This window comes from Ixodes scapularis, unplaced genomic scaffold, assembly GCF_016920785.2.
Source record: "Ixodes scapularis isolate PalLabHiFi unplaced genomic scaffold, ASM1692078v2 PGA_scaffold2__306_contigs__length_199485367, whole genome shotgun sequence".
Classification (NCBI taxonomy): Eukaryota; Metazoa; Arthropoda; class Arachnida; order Ixodida; family Ixodidae; genus Ixodes; species Ixodes scapularis.
In genome coordinates this window covers 50,700,128-50,722,037 of record NW_024609857.1, presented here as the reverse complement: position 1 = coordinate 50,722,037, position 21,910 = coordinate 50,700,128, and the positions used below count along the sequence as shown (strand labels likewise).

Genomic DNA, 21,910 nt, shown 5'->3' with positions numbered 1-21,910 from the left:
TTGTTCTTGATTATGTATTTTTTATATAATTTCGTAATATAGTTTTAACTGGATAGCTACGGTGCGAAACTCCTTGCTCCGGGTGTAGTGCGGATGACCTCGTGCTGCAACTTCACATCTGATAATTCACAATCTTGAAATTCAGACACTCCTGTCGAGACCGGAAATTTCGACATTGAAACTGAAACAAACTGGTGCGTGCTCCTTAGGTTACAAGCAGCTCACAGTTACCACAAAAAACAAAAACGATTTTTACGACTTAATTTTTTATGCTGCATTGTGAGCAAGTTACCGAGAGGTTAGAGCAGAATATACAGCAGGCATTGATTGATGTTCTAGAATATATACGCATTGACGACAAGCCTCTTAGACGAACGGGAGTTCAATAATCGCGCTGCTGATCGAATATTACATGAAACAGCCTTGTAAAACGATTGTCGTGAACTTTTAGATGTTTATGAGTGTATATTGCACAGCGGTGTATTCGGAAAATCGATAGCTTACATTCCTTTAGTCATTTCATTCAGCGTGAAAGAGAATCGGTATAACTCTCCAATTGGCTCATAATCTCACTGCCAAAACGAACATCCTCGAGTTTTTGCACCTCAATTTGAATTTTCATCCGAGCACGGTGCGTATGTCCCTTCTCATTAGTACTGTTGCTGCCGTAAATACCTATACTGATATAGTAGTGTCTTGACATGCAAGTAATGGGCTTTGTGTTATTTATTAATGCTTCTTTCGCGTCACTGAACAATCTTTAATGCCATTCGGTCTTTTTGTTCTTTTTGTTTTTTGCCGTCTAATATGATTTAACATTTTTTTAGAGTGGTACTCAAGAGGCACTCCTGGTATTCTGCGTGCATATTATTGTTTATTGTTTCCCGCTACTAACTCATGTCATAGTCCCCGCTCTGGGACTAACAGTTCTGGGGAATAAATGAACTTATAACTAAGAGTGTACACTGATATCACGTCCGTTCTAACAACACGTTGCCTCTCTCTCTTTCTTTTCGCCCTTCTCCTTTCAACGCCATTCTTCGCCCTTTCTCCACGTCCTGGTTCTGGCTCGTCTTTATCGCCACACCTCCTCTGCGCCGTCCTTTGGTCTCGTCTCGATGGTCGGGGCCATCCAGGCATTCGCAGTCCCGAGCTGAACCTGTACCTGGTGGTGGGCGTGTCGGCGGGCTGCGGCCTCTTCGTGCTGCTCACCCTCTGCCTGGTCTGCCGGCGGAAGCGGCGACGGCGGCGGCGGCGGCGAAGGCCCTTCGACCGGCCCCTGGGGCCACCCCCACAGCCGCCCAGGGAGGTGCCCTCCATGCACTTCGTCTCCGTCGACACCGTGTGACTAGAGACCACCGTTTAAGAGCGTCGAACACGCATCAATAGCTTGTTTGAAACCTAACGACGACCCCTGCTCCGCCGCTCCTTGTTGCTGTTGTTCTTGTTGTTCTTGTTGTTGATGTTCTTGTTGTTCATCTCTGGAACAGAACGGACTTCTTGGATTGCGGCGTTCCAGCTAAGCTTTCTGTTTTACTTGCGTTTCGCGAATATATCCTTCGCTCCCGCCTCCTACATCTTCCAATCAGGGCGGAGAGCTACATAATGTCATTTTAGTGTAAAGTTATGACTAATCAGCAGCATCATAAGAACTGCAGAGAAGACCCACCCCCAAAATCCTGAGTCAAAATGGCGTCTCTGTCCCCTCTGCCTACATGTCGTTGAGACATCTGCGTTTTGTTGTCCTAAGCAAAGTTTTTTTTTTTTTTTTTTTTTTTTTGCAGTTTTTGCGATGTTACGAACTAATGGTGACGAATATTGGTGCTCATCATGTCTGATAATTATGTCCAGAATGCCCGTTCAATATACGAATGAGCGTCGATGTTCGCGCAGTCTGACCACGCAGTGCACTTGCTTTCACTGCACTGGTTCTTACTCGGAGTCACTAGCGACCTCGTAAAAGAAATGCGATAAATTCTTGCGTGGTTTGGGCCTGATGGCTGCTTCCCCTGAGCTTTGATACCTCCCCGAACATCACCATTATTTTTAAACAATGATTTAGTGACATAAATATATGGACAGATAATTAATTTTGGTTTATCGTATTCTTAAAAAAGAAAACTTATTTGGGCGGGTTTTACGTTGTGCTACTGCAGACGTCGCGTAGCATTCTGCGGAAAATTCTGAATGTTGATTTCACGATTTTTCTGTGGCAGTACTTTTGTTTTGTTTTTCTTTGTAGCATTGTTATGTTTTCACCTGCGTGATCATTATAAAGTTATTTTCGAGTTTGTTGGATTGCAGATTGTCCTATTGTTTCAGCTCCCAAAATGGCTTCACTAAGTATCTTGCTGTTCGTAGTTTGCGTAACGAAATTGTTATTAAAACATGATATATGGGCGTGTCGCACACACGCATAAAGTAGCAGACTCCAGAATGAAACAAAATAAAACTCTTCGTTATAATTTATTTCTCTTCCGGAGGTGGGGCAAAATTACTCGTTACGCGAAAAAGAAAAGAAAAAGAAAAAAAAAGTCATGCGCGACACGTGTGCTCGCTACAGAGTCTATTGCTGTTACCCCAGACTCGTGTACCTCGGATAAACCGACGGGTGTGTTAAAAAGCGATACGAGCTCCGCGCGATCATCTAAAGGCGATGTTAGGCGTTACGTTCTCACTCTGTGCACTCATGGACTCTCTCACAGTGGTGCTGTAACGTGAAGTTTCACTGTTGGAACGCAGCAAGGCTCAACGTTGGAGACCGAAGTGGTGGCGGAGTTCGGTTTGTTTTTAGGAGTTGTTACATGGCTGACGCCCTTTGAGAATGTGATGCCGTGCCAAGACCGTTGCAGAGAAAGAAGGAGCGAGGGAGAGAGAGGCATGATACTTCCGTTACGTCCAGAAAAGTTGTTCCCTATTCCGGCTCTGAAAGACCGAATTTTTCAGTCCTCGTGTTTTTTTAACTTTATCTCACACGTTTTTTTGTGTGTGTCCGGATATCTCGCTCGTGTTTGTGGCGGAGCAGGGCGGCGTTTGTTTGCTAAAGCTGCAGGGTGTAGAGCTGCTGCCCACCGCGAAAACCGTGGTGTTGATGGTGGCGAGTTGCCTCGTTCCTGCCACTGAAAGCGTTCAAGAAGTTCCGGGAACCGTGACGTATTGACGTCAGGAAAGAACGGGCGGCGGCGTCCGGCAACACTGTAGGTCCTCGAACGAACGTAAATCATTTCCCTTTTCGAGCCCCCTGCATAAGCGAACCGGTGACATGCATTTCTCGAACATCCATGACGTCCTTCCTCCAGACCATTTTTCCCCCACTGGGGTGTCATACTCATACCGTAGCTCAACTCTCCTTGGAGGTGCTTCCGAACTGAACCAGCCAACAACCCCGCGGAACAGATCCAGCAGAACGTAGCGTTCCGTAACTTACTTCCACCGACAATGTTACTACATGGACTTTTAATCTCCTTTCCATCTTAACCTTTTCTTTCTTTTGTCATAGGTGTGAGACTGGAATAAAACTTGAGCCTGATTCTTTCTAACGGGCTATAGTCCTTATAACTTGCATTCGAAGCTAGAAGAGTTTATACAGTACGATACCGCAAGAACCATCTATATGTATGCATGCGACTGACTGAATTCATGTTGTTATCATACTACGTGCCCTCCCTCTTAACGTAAGAAAGTTTCGAAATATATTATAATTATTGCCAGGTTACACGAAAAATGCGTTAACTTTATGCGAGTTTCTTTTTTTACATAGATTGATGACGCTTTACCCCTGACTTGTGTGTATGCCCAGTGGAAACTGAAAGCATGAAATGCCGTGGGAGTAGGCGTTCTTAGGATGGTTTGTCGTGTATCGAGCATGTTTGACGTCGCCTGAAGAGCTATTAAGTGTCACGTTGAATGCGATGATATCCTTTTTTACATCTATGCAAATTACCTTTGTACTGTGTGCACCGAATCATGTTTGTGACATCCTGTCCAGGTAGTGCTGCTGGCGTTAGGACTGGGCATGCACAGGTGCACCGCTCCTAAAACAAGCGGTTTCCTGCGAATGCACAGTGCTCACAGCTCCTCTGGGCAAATGCGCGTACTTAAAATCAGTGAGTAGCCGTATAAATTTTGGACGTTTTTGCGTTAGAACACCACAAGCTTATGACAGCACTATCAGAAGTAATTGCGTATCATTTCGCACCGTGATGCACTTTGAACGTCAATTATTGTTGTTTACTCCTATCAGTTGACCTAACAAAAAGGACGATCGGCATTACGCTCCTGTTGCCATGTGGTATGAGATAAAAAAAATGGAAACAGCACCTTTGTAGCTTTCGAGCACAATACCGAGCGTCCTTCCCATTAGTAGGACCGGTTAAAGGAAAGGATTGGCGTTTAAAGTACATCGCGGTGCAGTGTATACGCGAGATCTTCTGAGAGTGCGCTTTCACTGTTCTGTTTACCGAAAACGGACATGCCCAATAACGTGATCTTAGGTGTGAATGCGTGGACCTGGTTATCGAAAGTAAACATATTAGATAAGCATATACAATATACTGTAGATACCTCACACGATTTATAAAGCTGTCGATAGCCAAGCATAAAACAATGAGGCTGCAAGTGAGCAGTCGTAACGGACAACAACGTCTATCAAAAGCAACTTAAAAATAACTTTTTTTTTTTTATAACGTTGATAATTTATGGAAGGCTCTTGCTATAGAACGGTTCGTCATCCCTTCAGAAGTGCTGACGCTCACTTATTGATGTCGACAGTCTGTTGTGGTATAGGACCTGGAGGTGCTGCTCGCGATAGCCATTAGTGTGGTCGCCCTGACTTATCGTAAAAACCGACTTCAATCACTTAAGCCCCTTCATGTGTGCTACCCCTTGCTGTACTCGAAAAACAACTCGATAACCTTCCTTCGGTCAATTCTAGCAATGAGAAGGGTGGTCGGAACCATGTTCCAGCGATCACGCGGTCGCAAATGGAGCGGACGCCTCGTTGCCCTTTGGGGCTGCATGCCTCTTGGAGCACGATCCACACCGTCCATCTCATTGGCTAAACTGATTAAAGAAGTACGACTGACTGGTGTTTCGAGTGCATCGCAGTGCAGTGTACAAGCGGGGGTTTCTACGAATGCATTTCTCAAGTGGCCGGTCATGTACGAGCGTATTCGTGGTACGGAGAAATAATATACATAGAAGGTTTTGGGTAGTGTTCATTTTCCAGGATGAGTTAGCGAGCGTCTGTGTTAACTCATATTTGTGGTGCACACTTTCGGAGGTCGAGAGTGAAAAAAAAAGAGAAACCACGTTTGCGGATTTGCATACGAGCGACGAGTCTTTTTTGGTGTGCTACGTAAACACACGCCATATGGGTTAATTCGCATTGCGTCTCTTTCCATCCCTTTTCTATGTGTACATAAACTGTTAGGGTGGCGGCGGCAAGGAGCTGCAGTACTACGTTGCATGCCGCCTTCTTTCTCGTCTTCGAGGCTCTGAAGGCTGTCGGAACTGTAAACATGACTGCCGGTCTGGTAAAGTCCGTGTTGTATAGCTTTTTTCCGCGCACGATGGTGAAATCTTGAGCGGAAGAAAAACACGCCCATGATACGGCCTCGTTGTTAATTTGGTGTGTATCGTCTGTACAACTTAGGGTTTCAGGTGTTAACGTACCACATGTACCTATACTGTGCGTTACGTTGAAATGTGTTTGTATTTGTGTTTTCTGGCTACCGAAGAAGCGAGGGAAGATGATGTCTGTTTTATAGAATTGTCCATTCTTGTCTCTATGATTTGTGCGAACGTCTTGTATACCTATACTTTAATTTTGAGTAAAAATCAACTTTTCATGTGGTGTGTAGTTTCTTCGGCGATTATTTTTTACTGAAAGCGAAGGCATCTTTTTGTAACTATATATATGTATTTACAAAAAAAGCATGGACAGATGCTTCGCTTCCATAAATAGGAGTTCATGCGCAAACGCAGTGCTTCTAGCTTTTGTGTAAATATGCGCTTTTCTTAAAAAATTACACTGTCATTTACAATTGGTGTCAAAAGTTTGGAGGCAGCTCGCACTCCTGGCTATGTGTGATAGCTGTGCTGGACAGTCGAAGTGTCGGCAACGGAGAATTTTACAGAAGCTGGGATGGTAGCCACAACTCTAATAGCACATTCACACTGGCGGTTAAGCGGCGTCTGCGAAGCGGCTGCGGATGCGGTTCGCGAGCGACCCCGTTCAGACACAGCGAGAGGCGGTTGGCGGTTTCTCGGCGATTACGCGTGATCTTTTCAGACTTGCGTGTGGCAACCCTGTTTTAGAGTGCAAAATCAACTTTAATCCACAATTCAAAGCCAAAATGTTGCTATTTTAGCACTCTGAAGACTTTGCATCTGGATGTTCGCACGCATCACGAGTTGAGGCAGCGAAAAAAAAAAGACATGCACCCTCAAAACCCGCCTCCGATTCCCTCGACTTCGCCCACAAGCAAAGCCCAGCTAGGCGCGCCTTGCTAACTGAGAAAAAGATTCCCCCGATCCTTTCTTCGAAGTTGACCCTTCCCGCACGAATAGCTGACCGAGAAAACTTAAAAGCCCCCCCCCCCCCCCCCCCCAAAAAAAAAAAAACACAAAAACAACACCACGGACAAAAGGAGACACATACAACACGGACTGGTGCTAACGTTCAACTGATTTAATCAAGGAAAACCACCCAGCACACATGCGTGAACACTCTTTCCCATCTTTCCAACCCCATCTGATAGAAACAACCCATAAGCGCAAACAACAGATGACAATGATTTCAACATTCGTATCAGTTCAACGTGACTACACGAATCATCTAGAAATGAAACTTCCTTGTCATTTAGTAAAATCGAAGGCGTGCTGACGCAGTTGTCACCTGAGGTCTTTATAAGTGACTATTTCACTCTCAGTCTTGTTATTTGATCATTTAATAAATTTTGTTAATCCTAACAGGGGATCACACCCGCACCATATGCAGTGTACTGCAAGGTGTCCCCCTCTTTGTTACGAACCGCTATACTATGTTCACGCGCCCTTTCGTTAAAACTCCGCCCAGTCTGTCCACCATAAACGCGCTCGCACATTAGTGGAATCTCGTAAACAACATTAGAGGCACAAGCTGTGTACTGAGTGACGGGCTTCTTCGAGCATTGAACACGAGAATTGCGAGATTCCACTATCGTGCGGGCGCGTCTATATTGGAAAAACTGGGCGGTGTTTTAACATGAGGGCGCGTGAGCATCGTATAGTGGTTCGTAACAAAGCGGAGTGACACTTTGCAGTACACTCCATGCGGGGCGGGTGTGATCTCCTGTTAGAATTACCAAAATTTATTAAACGAGCAAATAGAAAAACTGGGAGGGAAATAGTCGAGGTGTTTATAAAGTCCTCAGGTGACAACTGCGTCAGCACGGCTTCAATTTTACTAAATGACAAGGATGTTTCTTTTCTAGATGGTTTTGTGTAGTCACGTTGAACTGATACGAATGTTTAAATCATTGACATCTGTTGTTTGTGTTTATGGATTGCTTTTATCACACGGGTTTAGCAAGATGGGAAGGAGTGTTCACGCACTTGTGCTGGGTGGTTTGCTTTAAATCACTTAAAAATTAGCGGCAGTTCGTGTTTTTTGTTTTTTTTTTCTTGCGTTTTTAAGTTTTTTTAGATTTCAATGAACCAACTAGCCCAATCCAAAGTTTTGAACAGCTGACCTTGTTTTCGGGATAGAGGCTAAGTTTTTCCCCCGCACTGCTCGCTTTTATCATTTTCGGAGTTGAGCGCACTGGTGGACCATGGTATGGAGGAATGTGTTCGGTGCTGCCGGTCGGTGCTTTGTTGGTGGCGGACCCTCTTCTCGTCAATAGCACGTCGATCGAGTTTACTGTTTGTTGGAAATTAAGCTCAAATGAACGCCGTATGGATTACTTCTGCATCGTCTGGTACGTACAATTTATTCCTTGAGTAGGTCCCATTTATTCCTTTTGTTAGTATAGTAAACGTTACAGGTACCCTGCCACTCCGCGGTAGTGTGTTGGCTAGGCAATCAGGCTCACGACGTACGTCTCTATCGGCCGTCGTGGCGGTCATGCACAGTGTCGAAAGCTTTAAATAGTTCACGTGACTGTCTTAGTGAGTGCAAAAGTTGACATTTCGGTCGATAAAGGGCGGGTTTCGACGTTCTACGGGCAAAGACTAACAAGGCAGCAAGCGACGGGCTGTGGTACCCGGAATAATAAACAAACTCTAACCCGAACCAAATCGCCCAGTCATTTCGTTTTGCGGTGGATTCAAGTGACGGACGTGAACGTCACGTTTCTTCTTTGATTTGTCTGCTGTAACGCTATGACTACAGCGCCTTGGGCGCCTCACCAGCGACAAATGCCATCTTGTTTCGATAGCCACCAACGTCACGTCAGCGTCGCGTTGCGATTGATTGCCGTTTCGCGGTTCGGTCCCGAAGCGGTTGGCAAAAACGCGCTCCAACCGCTCGATCCCAGCCGCTTTGCGGTTGAGAACGCGCGTATCCGCTCCGCATTTGCGGATCCACTTTCAGTGTAAACGCGCCATAACCGTTTCCTAGATGGAAGCGCAATCGTGACAAATAACGGGCCTCGTGTTGAGTTAGGAAATGTTCGAGAGCAGCGAAATTTTATTAAACTGATAACTGAAGCAGCATAATTTAATATAACTACGCACATACGTCTATATTGTGCGCAGAGGAAAGGGATACTCCATGCGCTTTGGCCGCGAAATGTAATCTATGCTGTTGGGTAAGTTCTTCAGAACACACGCGGAATAGAACCAACGTGGGGGAGCGTAACCGGGAATAGCGTGCCACTTTTTATCGCCCGCAGTGAAATACTCTAGGCACCGTTTGTAGTCCTTCTGGTTGGCCTCTCCAATGGCAAAGATTCGGTCGTCCAACACGACGGCCACGACTTTGTCGGTAAAGGTCTTTGTCTTAGAACCCCTGGACCATTTGCCGCTGCTGGGGTCGTACACTTCACACACGCTTGACTTCCTGGATAGCCCTCCGATGACGTAAATTTTGTCCCGGTACGCTACGAGACCGTGAAAGAGTCGTTCCGTCTTCATCGGAGCCACCATGGTCCAAGTGTTGGTCTCGGGGTCATAGGCCTCCGTGGAGCGGATGAGCTTCTGTGTGGACATGCCGCCGACAATGTACACCCGACCATTGCAAGATGCCGCGCTGGCTCCCAGTCTTGGATGGTTCATCCGGCCGATGAATCGCCAGCTTTCCTTGACGGTGTCGTACTGTTCAGCCGTGTCCAACGTGACGACGCCGTTTGGAGAACCGCCGATGCAGTAGACACACTTGTCAAGTACGGCGATTCCGAAGAAAGCCCTGAGCTGTCCCATGGGCTTGATGGCTGACCATCTCATTTTGACGGCATCGAAACAGTAGCAGAAAGGACTCAGGTTTGCGATGTCCGCCCCCATCACGTATATGGTGTGATCTACGGAGACGCACTGGAGTCCGAAGACGAGGTCTTGTCTGAAGTCTGTGCGCACTGTGCTCCACTCGTTCGTCTTGTGGTCATAGATTTCCCAAGTGTTGCTTTTATAACCGCGGTGAATCCCGCCGTACACAAACATAATTTCAGCGGGGACACGTTGAGTGAAGAGGTTAAAAATTGGGCTGAGGATGCAGGCATCCTTGTCGAAGTTCTGAATTTTTGAGTACCGCTGGACGATGCTCTTGCACAGCGCGTCTTTGGTTACCAGCGGATTTCTCAAAACTTTCCTTTTTACGTAGCTCTTTTTCATTAAACAAAACCTGATATGCGGCAGGAGGTCGACAAGGTACTGCTTTCTTTCTGTGACATCAGCCTCAATCCACGATACAGAAGCCTCCCAGACCAATTCTTCCTTTGAAACCTTCAGCTCGTCGCAACACAGCAGACTCACCATACTCGCGATACTGAGACGATGGAAGTCTAGACCCGCCGCGTGCACCCGTTCAAAATTGTCGAGCAGGAAACGGTGCGCCTGATTGTACAACTCTTCGAGGCCGAAGAAACGCGTCATTTCAAGCACCGACACACAATTGGGGGCATCTAAGTGGTCCCCGACAAATTTGCAGCACTCCCGGAGCAGGCCGTCCACTAGAAGTTGATCGGATGCGACGATCAAGCTCTCCACGTTGTCCGCATCAATGTCCGCCACTCTCGTGTGTGCGTACCTAGCGATCGATGCCAGGTCGGCTCTGGTCACCCCGGGAATCAGGAACTCTCCTTGCCGCGCCATGGACAGAGGACCGTTGAACAGGGCGTCGAAGTAGTGACTGCACGCGCTTAGAGAGTCCTTGAAGACCGTTACGCTTCCTCCGTCGGAGGCCCGCAGTGTCGCCAACGACGTTGCAGCGTCTTCCATGGTAAGATCACTGAAGAGAGAACAATGCCTTGTACTTGGAATTTGACTTCGGAACTACCGCTGTCTGCTCGGCGGCGGACGGCGGCGACGATCAGGCGGGCATCCTATTGACATAGAGACGTGGCACTGCTTTCGACTGGGTCTCGCTTGTGGTGGACAATTTAAGCCGCGTTGAAGGCAGCAAAATTTTCAATATGGTGCTTCATTGCCGCGAGAGCATGGTGACCGGTACAGCGAACACGTTCGCGCACATGAAGCGCGTGGCCGTAATTGAAAATATAATGATATCGAAGAAAAAATATTTGAATTTTATGAGTTTCAGAGCCACTTTGTTACTCTAATATCAGTTAAGAATACAAGGCATCGAGTTTTATACCCCAGTAGTTGGAAACTCGGCGCGTGGGGGGCTGTACTCGACGAGACTCGCCCGCTTTTCAAATGGAAGAAAACAAAGTGCATCGGTTTCGCAAGTGCTTGAGCAAATAAGGCGCCAGTTAGGATTTGCTGGGGTTGGAGTATAAAGGTGGGCTACCACTGTCCCTCGAGGTGGTAGCACCTACCCGAACAGGCATTTCACCAAGGATTTGCGGGATAATAAAATTAGAAAGGATAGTAGTGCTGGGGCGTGCTTGCTTCAGTGTACAAAAATTGGTTTTTTTGAAGGTCACTTTATGGCGGTAATGCTGTTCCCACGTTTTATGCGCAAATTTTGAACCTTTTTACGCGCGTATATCGTATTACATTTTAGCGTAGCAGTAGTTACAACAGCGAGCTCTGCGCGTTTAAGGGGCCTGCCGGGCACGCACCTCGAGGGGTGTAAGAGCAGAGAAAGACAGTGTGCCCTCGCTTGTAGATTCCGCTTCGCTATGGTTAGGATTCCGTGTTTTCGGAGTTTATTTTTCGTCGAAATCGGAAGGTGTTTTTCGGAGTTTATTTTCGCCGAAAAGTCAGAGTTTATTGAAGCATATTTTTGCTCGAGTCAGAATTCTTCAAAATTCGAAGCTGAATTTTGCAGTGTGTTACACTTTACAAAAATAAAAATAAATAATATACAGGGGTGAACATATGCCAGATTCAAGGGAACGCGCTTGTATCAAGAAATATTTATTCAGGTGAATTTGGCGTTGACGCCATTCTCTTTGGCAATACTAATTTGTCCCACGACAAAACTTGCGAACAAGTGTTGCTTCGATAAATGTCGATACCTTAAAATGAATTAATTCCTAGGCAGTCGCTGGAGCGGTAAAGGGTGTCATATTGAAGGCTTCAACTGCCCACCCTCTCTTCCCCCCTCTCTGAAATCTTTATGGTTCATAGCTTTCAATGTTGCAAGTACACAACCCCTGCTTCCTCTAAGAAGCACCAATAGTATGGCCCAAACTTTAAACAGGAATAGTGGCCTTTCTCATGACCCGAAAGTACAATGACCTGTAGCTCTGAATGAACCTTTACGAGATAATTGGTAATATCAATTCTGGTAAATGGATGGCATTTTCTCACTAACCAAACTTAAATTACCATTTGTTTGGCATTGGTAAATCAAAATTATAATTTATCAGATAAATCCGAATTGATGAAACTTTTATCGGCGCATGTTTTCCAGTGTTTTTCGGATTTATCCTAACAGAGAACTTTAGATGTGTTCGAAGAGTGATAGATCTTTGGATATTTGCCACGCCCATATTTATCACGTGACCGCAAGCTTGTTTCTAAACATTAAGCTGGTGTATAGCAAATTGGAAGTGATGGTGTCCGTGTTCCTTGATCTTGCCCGTTGCGGCAAACACGACACCCGTTCATAATCCGCATGGCGACACTGAGGCAGTCAGTCACATCGCTCGTAATACACGGGTATGCAATTAATTTTTTGCGTGCTTTGTAATCAAAAGGTTAGATAAGGATGGCTAGTTGGGCTAGTTGGTTTTGCATCATTATGTAATACGCCAAAAAAGAAAAAAAAAAAACCGGACGAAAACGAAGGGAGAACTGGACAGGATCCGGCGTAACTTTCAACTGAATGGTTTATTGTGATGAACACTTTTAAAAACATAAAAACCGGCACACTTGACAGACATAAAGATGTGGTCTAAAAACAAACACTCCTCAAAAACCAGCGTCATTGGTTCTTCAGATAGTATAATTTTTGTCGGACAAGGACAAAGAGGGTGAGCTTTGTTGCCGTGGTGGGACTTAATCACGAAGGCTTCGTGAATTTCTCTGGCCGTTTTTGTTTTGTAATGGCCCACGACACAAGTCTCACCAAAGATGAGACTGCAGTCCTCAAAGTTGGGCCGGCATTCGTAACGGTCATGTGAACCGCTAGGTGGCCAGACGGGAACTGCATGATCACTAACGCATGCTCTCTGACCCTATCATTGATGCACCTCCCCGTTTGGCCAACGTGCATCTTACCACATGACAGGAGAATTTTATACTTGACGCTAGTGGCGTGCTGGCGGAACATAGTGACATGTCGTTTTCTGCAGGACTCTGCAAAAAACGATATTCCACTTTTTCTGATTTCATAGTTTAGTAAAAAGACAGTAAAAATAAGCAGTTCTTCTGGATTATAGCCTATATGCGTTTTAATGCGCCTGCTTCCTCTTGGAAGAGCGTGCAAATTATGTTTTCAGTGTACACCCGCCTACATTAAATGCACGTTTCGGTACGACGCAAGCGCACTTTGAGCGGTGCTTCGCATATAATAGACTCATACCAAACCTTGAAGCGCCACCGCGCGGCGTAATGCCACTTCATGCATTGTGAGAATAAGTGACAAACAAAATCCATACGCCCTCCGCTCCTGGCCCACACGTTCCCTGAGTGCAACGCGTTACCAATTTATGGAAGTAGTCTATCTTAATATTTTGAAATATATTTTCTACTTTTCGTTTGACCTTAAGATCCATACGCAGCCGACGCTGTAGGAGCTGGTGGGACCAATCTTACAGCCTCCAAAACGTACCATCGTGGTGTTCGTCATGTTTCTTTACATGTTATATCACCGCTGAACCAATCATAAACAAAAAAGGCTGTCGTAATATCTCGAGGGATAGCCTACCTAAAATTGAAAGCAAATCGGTTGAAAATAAGTAGTGGGCTATCTTTCGGTGTACGTTCAAAGAAAAGTTCAAAAAATGCTAGTTTTAGATTTTGTGACCGGCGACACTTGTAATCGCCAGGGAGGGGCGATGAAATAAAGACGACAGACCTTTTCAGTCAACAGTGTTGGCGTATCTTCCGCCGTGGCTAAGTAACACCATTTTCGCAGAGGTTACGATTGGCGAGTGCCGTCCAATTACTGTAAATAAGCTAACGTTCGATGTTTCTTTTTTTTTTCTTTTAATAGCAAATTTTGTTAAAAGTAGGGGTGGGTTATTTTGGGGGGTGCTGCATCTCTCGCGATTTTACGGTAGTGACTTGCGATTTTGACGCTGCTTGAATGATCCCATTAGCTCGTAGCGTCGGTTCCGTCTTGTTTTTAGCTGAAACGAAGTATAGTGTACGTTTCGTTTCTTGAACGCGGGAACAGGTGCTAGCCATATGCAGAAATCACACAAATAAACTCACTGCACTCTACAAAAAAAGCCCGTGCTTTTTTTTATGTTCCCGCGCAACACTCAAAAGAGCCAATCACCGCAACTTATGGAGGCAGCTCAGCGAATGATGATTCCGAAAAATACGTTTATACCAAAAAAACGCAGTCTGAGTTGTGACATTAAGCAATGCATGCGTGGCGCATGCATTGCTTAATGTCACAACTCAGACTGCGTTTTTTTCGGTCTCAACATATATTTCGGCATCGTCATTCGCTGAGCTTCCTCCGTACGTTTCGGTGATTGGCTCTCCAAGTGCTGTGCGGGAAAGTAGACGCTCGGGCTTTTTTTAGAGTGTGGCAGCTTAAAGGGGCCCTGCAATGACTTTTTGACTGGTTTTTAATTTGCACTGAACCTGAGCGTACTGAACGTAGTAACTTAATCAAAATTTTATTTTCTCAAATTTCGCTTTATTTTAGAAGTTATAGGCAAATTAGAATTACAAAAACAAGCAAAAAATAACCTCCTTCATGACGTCGTAGGTCCTGGCTTGAGTGGCCGTGAACTAGAGGAGAAGTAGTGAGCTCATCGAGCGCTCACGGCTGCCGCACTCCCTGTCGACGGCTCGAGAGGGCGCCACTAAAGCACGTGTTGGATAGCCTGTATGAAGCGGGCGGCCAGGGCAGCTCGCATTGCATTTGCTGCGCGACTAAACACTAATTCGGCGTAACACTTCATTGGCCACAAACGACAGCAAACACGGGGTAAAGATCAGTTCAGAACGGGAGCCACTTCGCGCTGACGCACCGACAAATGGCCGAATCGCCAGCAGGGCCCGCGCCGAAGGCCTTGGGAACGCTCGAAACCGGTCGGATTCTCGACCGCAGCGCCTCCGCGTACATCCGGGACCTTTCTACGCTCCTCGTTCATCGTAGCCTCATCCCACTAGTTCTTTCTAGTATGCGCCGTTTTTTCCGCCGCTTGGTGGCGGGAATGCCGACGGGTCATTTCTTGTTTCCGTACTTTCTAAACTGCATTCGTTTCTTTTCTGATCTAAAATAGTGAATAAAAACTACTTTTATACATAATTGAAACGGTTCGCGACACTTATATTTTGTATCTCGACTAAAAACAAAGCTTTTAGCGGCTTTGACCAGTGGCAAGCCAAGGACCAAAGACGTCACATTTCGCGCGCTTTCGGTACAGCGGGTCGCCCTCGTCGGTGGAGGTGGTTTCCGCGTCGTCCGGTAAAAATATGACGCACTGATATTTAGTTACTCTCTCCGTGCCCGCTGGCTTGCCCGAACCCCAAGAGACGTGGAAACCGCAAAAAAGGCAGACGCTTAAATATGATTGCAGGGCCCCTTTAAGGAACACGGAGCGTGGCGAGCTCTGTGTATTTTATTATTGTTCTGCTGCCAATAAAAATGCGGCACTAACCAATAAGAACGCCAAGGAACGAATCACAAAGCAAAATTGACTACGCTTTGCGTTTCTTACGATGTCAGCAACTTTAGTAAACCGAGTGTTTTTATGCTTTTGTTTTTTTAACGCTACTCGCAGTAGCATTCATCCTTCCCATTGGCTAAGCCAACTGAAGCAGACCAATGATCTCTCTTCCACGTTTATCCTGGTGCAGTAGGGTATAGGTCACGTGGAAACGCGCCTAGAGCCTGCTTCGTCGCGGGTCTCATACCGTCCTAACTTTTTTAGTTCGTTCTCATCTCGACTTTTCGAGCCCATCAACGGTTTTCCGACGTCGTTGCTGTCGTCGCTCTCCGAGCGCTTGTCGTCGTAGAAGTCTGTGACCCGGTCGCTGTAGTAAACGACGACGATCTGAAAGAGGCAGCCGACGACCAAGAGTGCCGTCGTCACCCCGTGGATGAGATAGCGCAACTTGGGAAGGTCATAGAGCCAGCAGGCTCCGGTCCCTCCGCAGCGATCCTCCCAGACCAGGCAGCTGGCGTCCATCAGAGCCCCGTAGATCAGGGGATAGGGGATGAAAGCTGTTGGGAAAAGACAAGAAGCGTGCGCATGGCGCAGCTCACCATGCAAGAAGAACATCCCATCTTTCGGGTTGTGGTGCTCGAGGTTTACTAATAAAAACCATAGGCATGCGTGGCGCCTCACATTTGCAGTGTTGGATAAAGTACACATCGCGACACTGTTAGTGAGAACACGACATCGGCGCCTTTTCGCATTTTACTTCTAAATAGTGTTAGCGAGCACAAACTTTTACCGCTTACAATATAGAACTAAATGAGCTCTTCCCGTAGCAATAATAACTTGGATGACATCCCTTGGTTTCAAAGAGAAAAGCTGGGAAAACCGGCGATAGCTTTGTTAACGTTAACAGTGTTGCGCTCTGTACATCTAAAAATTACTTGAAGTACAAAGTAAATTGGAGCTTATGTACTTCAGGTAAAGTATAAATACACCGGGAACAATGTACTTGAAGTAAAGTACTATAAATTCAATGTGCTTGCAAAGAAAAGTACAAGTACTTTTAACAGATTATTTCATGATGCCATTTTGTTCTCATTTACAGTGTTTTTTGTTGTTGTTGTTTTTTAAAGCTGGTATACGCATTGCTTTAGGGGTAATGGGGTGCGCCAGTTATTTTGGAAAATGGCGGCGAATATAATTGGGACGTCAGCCCCGAAGCTTCCGCAAGCAATCCTCTCGTGGCGGAGCGTCTTCTCCTAGTATGTCGAACCTCATCGCTTGCGCTGACCGTGCGTGCTCTATTGAGAGCTCGGAATGCCGCGGGAAAGCCGCCCCTATAGTACAAACGGAGGGATGCGTCGTCTGTTCGCTTCCTGGTGAGAGTAGAATATTCCTGGCATAATTCGTTTCAGCGTAAGTCCAGACGCAGCCGACGCTGCGAGCTAAGCGGGCCAACCAAGCAGCCTCGAAATCGCAAGTCGCTGGGCCTGTTTGGTTTATGATTGGTTCAGCGATGATAGAAAACGTAGAGAAATATGACGAACACCGCGCCTTTTTATTTTTGGCCTTCTTCTCTCCCACTCCTCACCTCCTCGGCTCTTTTTATTTGTGGCGTCAAATATCAAGAAATACAGAAGCTTTGTAAGCGACATTTCTATAACATTAAATAGCAGCGTCCGTAAAACATGATTTCCGACGCAATTGCGAACGCACTACGGTCCTTCTTTTTTAAATATACCAAAAATCGGAGTCCGGAGTGATTTCGTCTCCTGGCTTTTTGTCCTCTCTCGGAAAACATGGCGGCGCTCGACGCATGTAGCAGAGGATGATCGATGAGTTGGTGAATCGGACGAAGTAATCTTTTTTTAGGAGCCCCACGACCTCTCAGACTTCAAAAAGAAAATCGGGAAACGGTCAAGACAACTTGGTTTGAGGTCTGTGTACCCTAGTTTCGGTTGGGACTCCGCCAGGGCAGCCTTTCACGCAGAACCGGCGCGACGCGAACGCTCACGTAGCTCACAAAGGTCTACTGCGCGTTCTCTTCGACCTCACACCGTTTCAAAGAAATTGAGATCGCTGTAGGGTCCCTAATAGAACTTCAAACTCGAAAGCCAAGCGTTGTCTGCTTGTAAAGATAGTCGGCAAGCACGGAGGAAAAAAACCCGGTTGTTCGCGGGACGCCGGCGAATGGGTGGCGGCGGGCGCGGATCGCGCGGGTACTTCAAATTCGCAATTGGAAAATGCTTTTTTACTTCACAAATATTGAATTCCCGAGTTTCGAATTTTGAGGGTAATGTCCAGGCATCGTTTTCAATCGTTTCGGATAATAAAAAAAGATATGATTTTGACGTGTCGGTGCCCCTTTAACACTTCGGTGTTGCGAGGCTCCAAAGCGTTATCGAATGTAGGGAAATCACGCTGGAGTCGGAGCTTCCACCTCAAATCTTATGATTAAAAAAACTGTGCTTGTTGGGAGAGAAGGATTAAAAAATCTAAAGGGAGTTCATGGGCATTCCTTAAGGAAAGACCTAACTTTTAAAAGAAAAGTGTTTTTTTATTTAATCGCACAAAAAAAAATATATAAGTAAAAAAAAAAAAAAACTTCGAGAGAAAAAAACAGATGAAAGCGCAATATTTACGTCGCAAGGCACATATCTCGAGTTATTCCCGGTTTTGCTCTTAATTCTGATCGGAGCCTATCAAGCCCTGCCGAAAGTGCTTCATCGTGGCGCTGGCTGTATTTGGGGCTATGCAAGCGACGGCTAAACCGATCGTGGGTTGGAAAAAGCGCGGCGCATTTCGTGCGCGTGATTGGTTAAGCCGGTGATAGAAAAGACACGAAAACAACGAGCGCCGTGATGATACACTTTGGCGCGGCTTGGTTGGCCCCGTCAGGCGTAGGCTGCAGTCCAACCACTCATGGCGAATTCCACTGGTCGTTTTGGAGCGCGCCGGGATCGACTTTTCTGGAGCGAGCTTATTTCACTGGGCGATCGGGATTGAGACCGACATGTTTCACTGGTCGTTTTGGATTAGCTCCCGCTCCAGATCTCGATCTGGATCCGATGGCGAATTCCACTGGGTGTTTTGGAGCGCGCCGGGATCAGTTGACCAGATCCGAAATGGAGCTCACAATCCGAACGGGGTCGCGCCGGCGATGGATCCCCCGTGGAACATGACCACTGGTCTGGGATCGGCATTTGCCTTCATGTCATTCAACTGCCGGGGAATCCTCTTTCCGTGGCCGCCGCGGTCGTTTCGAAGACGTTTTCGCAATCGCGGCGCTAACACGTGTTCGACGCACGAGCGGCAGGAATGGCTCAGTAGCTTCTAGCAAAGATTGCCGGAATGCCCGTAGCGCGGCGAAACCGTCTCTTCTCCTTCCTGGAAAACGAACCGGCTGTCGAGCCAAGGGGTAAAGGCCCTGTCACACTGAGGGGACAGTTGGACAACTCTATCCGGCAACACGGGGAAGTCGTGTTGCCGGCGACCCTGTCACATCGCGGCAACAACAACAGTCGGGCAACATGTTGCTGCCGCCCGGCAACAGTGTTGCCCGATTTGTTTTCCGACAACCCTGTCACACCGCGCTGACGGCGAGGACAACACGGGGAACACTCCGCCATCTTGATTGTTTACCTTCGTTCGTGTGCGGTGCGGAATCGCTGGAAATGTGACTCTACAAAGTGCTAGTGCGTTCGAAGGGCCGGGAATTGCCACGGTACGACATCAACCAGTGGCTGTAATTAGAGAGCTTGACACTGGGAGTATTTTCCGCTCTTTATTTTATCAAGATGTTCTTCATTCGCTGACAAAGCAGATAGCCCTAACCGAGGAAAGTCACATCGCTGATATATGTTCGGCATTGACGCCACCGTATAAAGTGTTTCTGTCCGGTTCTTTCATGCAATTCCTATTTCTACTGTGAAATTGCGTTAGCACCGGCAGTACCCCAAACCGTCTTTTGTAACGTGGTGTTGAGCTGAACTGACAGTGCTTCAAAACTGCGACACCGACACCATCGGCCTTCATAACAATCGGTGGAATAAATATTTTTCAACGCTGTCTACTTGTCTACCGCCTGCTATGTGATCGATTCATTGCCCCAAAACGTTCTGGGTATTTTTGAAACAAATCAGGTGTCTGGTAGAAGGCTGGTTCCAAGTTCCAAGCAACAACGTTTTCGCAATCGCGGCGCTAACACGTGTTCGACGCACGAGCGGCAGGAATGGCTCAGGCGCTGCTAGCAAATATTGCCGGAATGCCCGTAGCGCGGCAAATACCTTCTCTTCTCCTTCCTGGAAAACGAACCGACTGTCGAGGCAAGGGGTAAGCAAGCGGCCATTACCATTTCTTCTGAGGCGAGATCAGGCGAGATGCCCGCGAGAAAGGAAGTCACGTGTGTGCGCCGAGGGCTGACCCGGCCGGCTTCCGGTTGAATCCGCCAAAATCGGGGGAGCGACTTTTCTCGGATCCAGATCGAGATCTGGAGCGGGAGGTAATCCAAAACGACCAGTGGAACGCGTTCGTCTCGATCCCGATTGCCCAGTGAAATAGGCTCGCTCCGGAAAAGTCGATCCCGGCGATCTTCAAAACGGCTCGTGGAATTCGCCACGAGAAAAGTCGCTCCCACGATTTTGGCAGATTTAACCGGAAGCCAGCCGGGCCAGCCCTCGGCGCACACACGTGACTTCTTTTCTCGTGGGGCATCTCGCCTCAGAAGAAGGAGAAGCACGTCGCGGGCTGGGCTCCTAGATTGTCTCGACATCAGAAGAATTCGTAATGGCCGCTTGCTTACCCATTGGCTCGACAGCGGGTTCGTTTTCCAATAAGGAGAAGAGAAGGTATTTGCCGGCTCTACGGGCATTCCGGCAATCTTCGCTAGAAGCGCCTGAGCCATTCCTGCCACTCGTGCGTCGAACACGTGTTAGCGCCGCGAGGCGAAAACGTCTTCGAAACGACCGCGGCGGCCGCGAAAAGGGGATTCCCGGGCAGTTGAATGACGGGAAGGCACCCGCCGATCCCGGAGCAGTGGTCATGTTCCACTGGGGATCCTAGGCGGCGCGACCCCGTTCGGATCTTGTGCTCCAATCCGGATCTGGTCGACTGATCCCGGCGCGCTCCAAAACGCCCAGTGGAATTCGCCATCAGACTTGCTGAAGTGACACGGCGTATAAAAGTGATTCGGAAAAAAATTTCCAATTTCGGACGTCGACTCTTGAGGGAGAAATATTTATGTTACGGGATCGCTCAAAGGCGTCTCGCGACGTAAATATTGCGCTAACAATTTTCCTTTTTTTCTTTTTCCATGGAAAGTTTATATTTTCACCTACGTGTCCTATGCAGACGTCAACAAAAGAAAAATGTTTGTGGGAGTTCTGTGCTTTGTTTTAGAAGCACAACGCAAAATCAAGAAAGCCGATAGATGTAGCAGGATCGAGAAACTAATTACAATACATATATATATAAAGATTATTAATATTATTATTATTATATATTTAAACTAGCGTGTATACTTCGAATCATGTCTGAATGCCAATAATGTCTCTTACCGAACAGATTCATTATCGCTGACAAAACTGTGAGTGCGATGCTCTTGTCGTTTGGCTCCAGTGATCTGAGGACAGTGAGAAATTGGGATCGGTCATTTACTTACAGAATGACCCATGCGACTAAACAAAATAAATAGCCTTTTATTAGCGTATCTTTCCAGTCTAATTTGGGTGTTACTCTTAAAGCATTACTTAATGTCCCACATTCCCGACATTTAATCCGCGCTCACACCACTAATCCATCGTACAAAAGACTGTCTGCGGACAGCGTCTGAAGCGGTCACGTGGATCACACAAAAACCGTCTTTCGAGATGCTCCAAGTATCTGCGAAGCGCTTCAGTGATGATTCACGCGTGACCGCAGATCACTCTGTTATCGTGTCTACAGACAACACCGTGTCTTTTGCACGATGTACAAACAGTGTGGGTGCGCCTCATGTTCCGGACATGCCAGTGCGCTTACTCATTTAAATCACTCAGCAGTACCTCCGAGTTTACGCTCCGATCCCATATTGTTCTAGACCTGGCTGTTCACATTTTCTACGTGGAGAGAAAGTCCGTCTGCTTCTTGCCCAGGAGTTGCGGTGACGTCAGAACTACGCCGAGCTCTGATTGGCTTTGATTAAAAGGATAGCGGGTGTAGACCTCAATGCTAAATGCCTTAAGGTCTACCCACTATTTTTTTTTTTTTGATCAGCCAAAAGGAGCACGGCGTTCTGACATCCTCGCCACCCCTGTGCAAGAAGCAGACAAACTTGCGCTCCGCATAGAGACTCCGTACTGGGACTCCACGCGGCTTCAACTAAGTTGCAAGGACCGCGCGACTCAGCTGATGTTCTCTTCCGAGAAATATGAGATACAAAAGTCGTGAAGCAGATTGCGTGTCTGAATCTTCGAACCCACTCTCGCCAATGCAACGAGCGTGTGCTCATTAGATGCGAGGCTTTACGCAGATGAGTG

At 46.9% G+C, this 21,910-nt stretch overlaps 3 protein-coding genes across 3 annotated transcripts in view; 1 reads left to right on the top strand and 2 right to left on the bottom strand.

The window, feature by feature from the left end:
• The window catches only part of LOC8052874 (cubilin), a 217,969-nt gene extending 212,122 nt beyond the window's left edge, over window positions 1–5,847 (top strand). Inside the window, exon 13 of the mRNA XM_042291858.1 lies at window positions 1,137–5,847. Within this exon, the coding sequence (XP_042147792.1) occupies window positions 1,137–1,348 (212 nt within the window). The 3' untranslated portion in view covers window positions 1,349–5,847. The remainder of the gene's footprint in view (window positions 1–1,136) is intronic.
• A 2,877-nt stretch (window positions 5,848–8,724) lies between these two features.
• LOC8052873 (kelch-like protein 10) lies at window positions 8,725–10,416 on the bottom strand. Its single transcript, XM_029989169.2, has one exon. It carries the CDS (start codon window positions 10,414–10,416, stop codon window positions 8,725–8,727), a length of 1,692 nt encoding a protein of 563 aa, XP_029845029.2.
• Window positions 10,417–15,602: 5,186 nt separating this feature from the next.
• LOC8052872 (solute carrier organic anion transporter family member 74D) overlaps window positions 15,603–21,910 on the bottom strand; it is a 47,658-nt gene continuing 41,350 nt past the window's right edge. The window contains exons 9-10 of the mRNA XM_029989168.4: window positions 20,951–21,015; window positions 15,603–15,958 (exon numbers count right to left, since the gene is read on the bottom strand). Of these exons, the coding sequence (XP_029845028.2) occupies window positions 15,603–15,958; window positions 20,951–21,015 (421 nt within the window). The remainder of the gene's footprint in view (window positions 15,959–20,950; window positions 21,016–21,910) is intronic.

Coding starts and splice junctions, on each gene's coding strand:
- LOC8052873 (XM_029989169.2), bottom strand. CDS start 10,416: ATGGAAGACGCTGCAACGTCGTTGGCGACACTGCGGGCCTCCGACGGA.